The sequence below is a fragment of the Wasmannia auropunctata genome, unplaced genomic scaffold (assembly GCF_000956235.1).
Source record: "Wasmannia auropunctata unplaced genomic scaffold, wasmannia.A_1.0 LD317822.1, whole genome shotgun sequence".
Lineage (NCBI taxonomy): Eukaryota > Metazoa > Arthropoda > Insecta > Hymenoptera > Formicidae > Wasmannia > Wasmannia auropunctata.
Window position 1 is genome coordinate 19,833 of NW_012045068.1, and position 2,487 is coordinate 22,319.

Below are 2,487 nucleotides of genomic sequence, written 5' to 3' on the forward strand. Positions count from 1 at the left end.
TGTCGCTATTTATATTTTTTATATTTTAAATGTTCTCCGTATTTTATAATATATATACATATACTTTTTAATTTTTTGTAATGAAATTTCTTTCATGTCATATTGAAATATACTAATACCACTTATGTTTTAATGCATAAAAATAAGATAGTATCACTTGGGTTTTATTTGATAATTTGATTTTGTTTTCGAGATATACTTTACGATATTGATTATTCTAATCAATATACTTGAAATAACATTTTGATTTTACTTCTTTTTTATGTCATTATTTTGGCTTTTTTTGTTTTTTATAAAACAATTTTTTCGAGGTAAAAACATTAAAAAATATATTTGGCGGTCTTTTTTTACATTTTTAATGTTACGTTTATACGCGAGTCCAAACAAACACGTGGTATTGGCGAGGGACTGCATTATTCGACCAGCCGAAAACACAACACTCGAAATATGTAATCGATGCATTCCAGCCAAAATCGCTATTATATAAATCCAAGAATTATTGCATGAACATCGATTTAGTGTTGACTCTCCTCTCATAGCTCTTTTATGTTCATTTGAATTTTTTAAATAAAAAATATATGAAATTTTCTAAAAAATTATAAAATTATACATAATTACCCAAACAAACAAAGAAGTCCCGCCATCAGATGTGTCTTCATGTTCGCTTCTGGCTCTACGCGCGTAGATATATTAGCATGACAGTGTGGACAGGTCATATGTTGACTTTCCACGTTAAAGGCCACACCCGTTACAACATGTACCGTATCTGGTTGTCATAAATTAAACACATTAAGTTTTAATAGCATTATACTTTCAGATTAGTATAAATTTATTGATTAGCATAAATATATTACTCGCTTTCTACAATATATAATTATAGATGGATTAATAACAATAGCTGAGAAAAAAAATGATTCCACACCTTAAAATATGTAATGATAGAATAATGATAAAAAATTTTTTTTCGAGTAAAGTCTTATTTTCGAGAAATAGGACTTTAAAAATTAATCATATACATACGCATGTATATTTGAAAAATTAAAAGAATACAATACGTTATAAATAATCGAGTCTAATTTAATTCGCATAATACCACTTTGTATACAACAAAATGATCAACATTTTTAATGATTCGGCTATAAGTAAGAAATAAAATTATTTTTTATCTCATAAAAATTCACTCGTCTATTTTAATCAGCTAATTGAATTAGTTTTGAACAAGTCTGTAATGAAAATTGTTATATCAAATATTAATTAAGTTCGATTAATTTTCGAAGTCTGTTTGAAAACGATGAAGCCTTATTCGAACAAAATTATTTTATTATTTCGACCTATTTCGAGCCATATATAGAATCATTTTTTTCCGATTGTATCATGTATTTGGCCTACTTTGTATTTAAGATTCTTTTTCATAATTTTACACTTACGTGATGGTGGTGGCATTGATGGCGGCGGTTGTGGATAAGGGTATGGTGGCGATGTATAACTAGGTTGTGGCTCCATTTGTCCCATCAATAGTTATCGTAACTACTTTTTGGTTACTGTGTCTAATTACAAAGAAATAGAAAAAAATTTATAATTTTACGTAATATTAAATTGTCCGCTTGCACTGTTGTATGTAAAATCCAACATCATGTTTATATTATAAGTCATCATAAGTTTTACATGTATACGCAATTGCTATGTACCCATAGGCGCTGAGTTGGAAAAAAATGTTGGGGGCAAAGCGAAAGCATTTCAAATAATAACCTTTTTTTAATAGTCAAAGTCAATTTTACATTTTGCTAACACTATTAAGAAATAAACATCTACAATATATTAAATAAATATTTTTTTATGTTAGATATTTGAATTATTATACGGCGAAGAGCGGAATTATTCTTATATCGTCGTTATAGGCACGCTGATCACGAACAGTAATCGACGCGCCAGTTTCAGTTCGCTATGCCAATGTTATATTGCGTATCGCCTGGTCGATGCTTTTTTGTAGTTGTTTTGGTCGCAGAAATTGTTTGCAATTGTAAAAAAATTTTTTATTAAAAAAGGTAAAAATGATTAGGGAAACATCGCCCTTCCCCAATAAAATAATGGGGGGGCGAAAAGTGCTCTGTCCCCCCTCTAAGTTGATATCTATGTATGTATCTATGTTAATTTTGCAATTTTATGTTTTCTCTAAAACATTTTATTTCAAAATACATTTAATCCCATAAAAAATCTTTAAAAAAATATATAGGTATATACGCCAAGTACATAAAAAATGTTGCATATTACATTCTTTCTAAAACTAAGAACAATTTTTTTGAAATGATTTAAATATACAATTATTTAAAAATTGATCAAAAATAGTCGTGAAATCAATAAAATTAGCCAAGTTATTTCAAAAAATCAAGTTATTAAATTAGCCTCATTATTTAAAAAAGACCTCAAAAAACTTATTTGTGAAAAAAATCAAAAATTTGAAAAGTGATAAACTGGATTATAATAGAG

General features: G+C 27.5%; 1 protein-coding gene across 1 annotated transcript in view; it reads right to left on the reverse strand.

Moving 5' to 3' along the window:
• Positions 1-1,569, reverse strand: part of LOC105460680 (lipopolysaccharide-induced tumor necrosis factor-alpha factor homolog) — an 8,529-nt gene extending 6,960 nt beyond the window's left edge. Inside the window, exons 1-2 of the mRNA XM_011707181.1 lie at positions 1,428-1,569; positions 619-766 (exon numbers count right to left, since the gene is read on the reverse strand). Coding sequence (XP_011705483.1) covers positions 619-766; positions 1,428-1,512 — 233 coding nt within the window. The 5' untranslated portion in view covers positions 1,513-1,569. The remainder of the gene's footprint in view (positions 1-618; positions 767-1,427) is intronic.
• Positions 1,570-2,487: the final 918 nt, after the last annotated feature.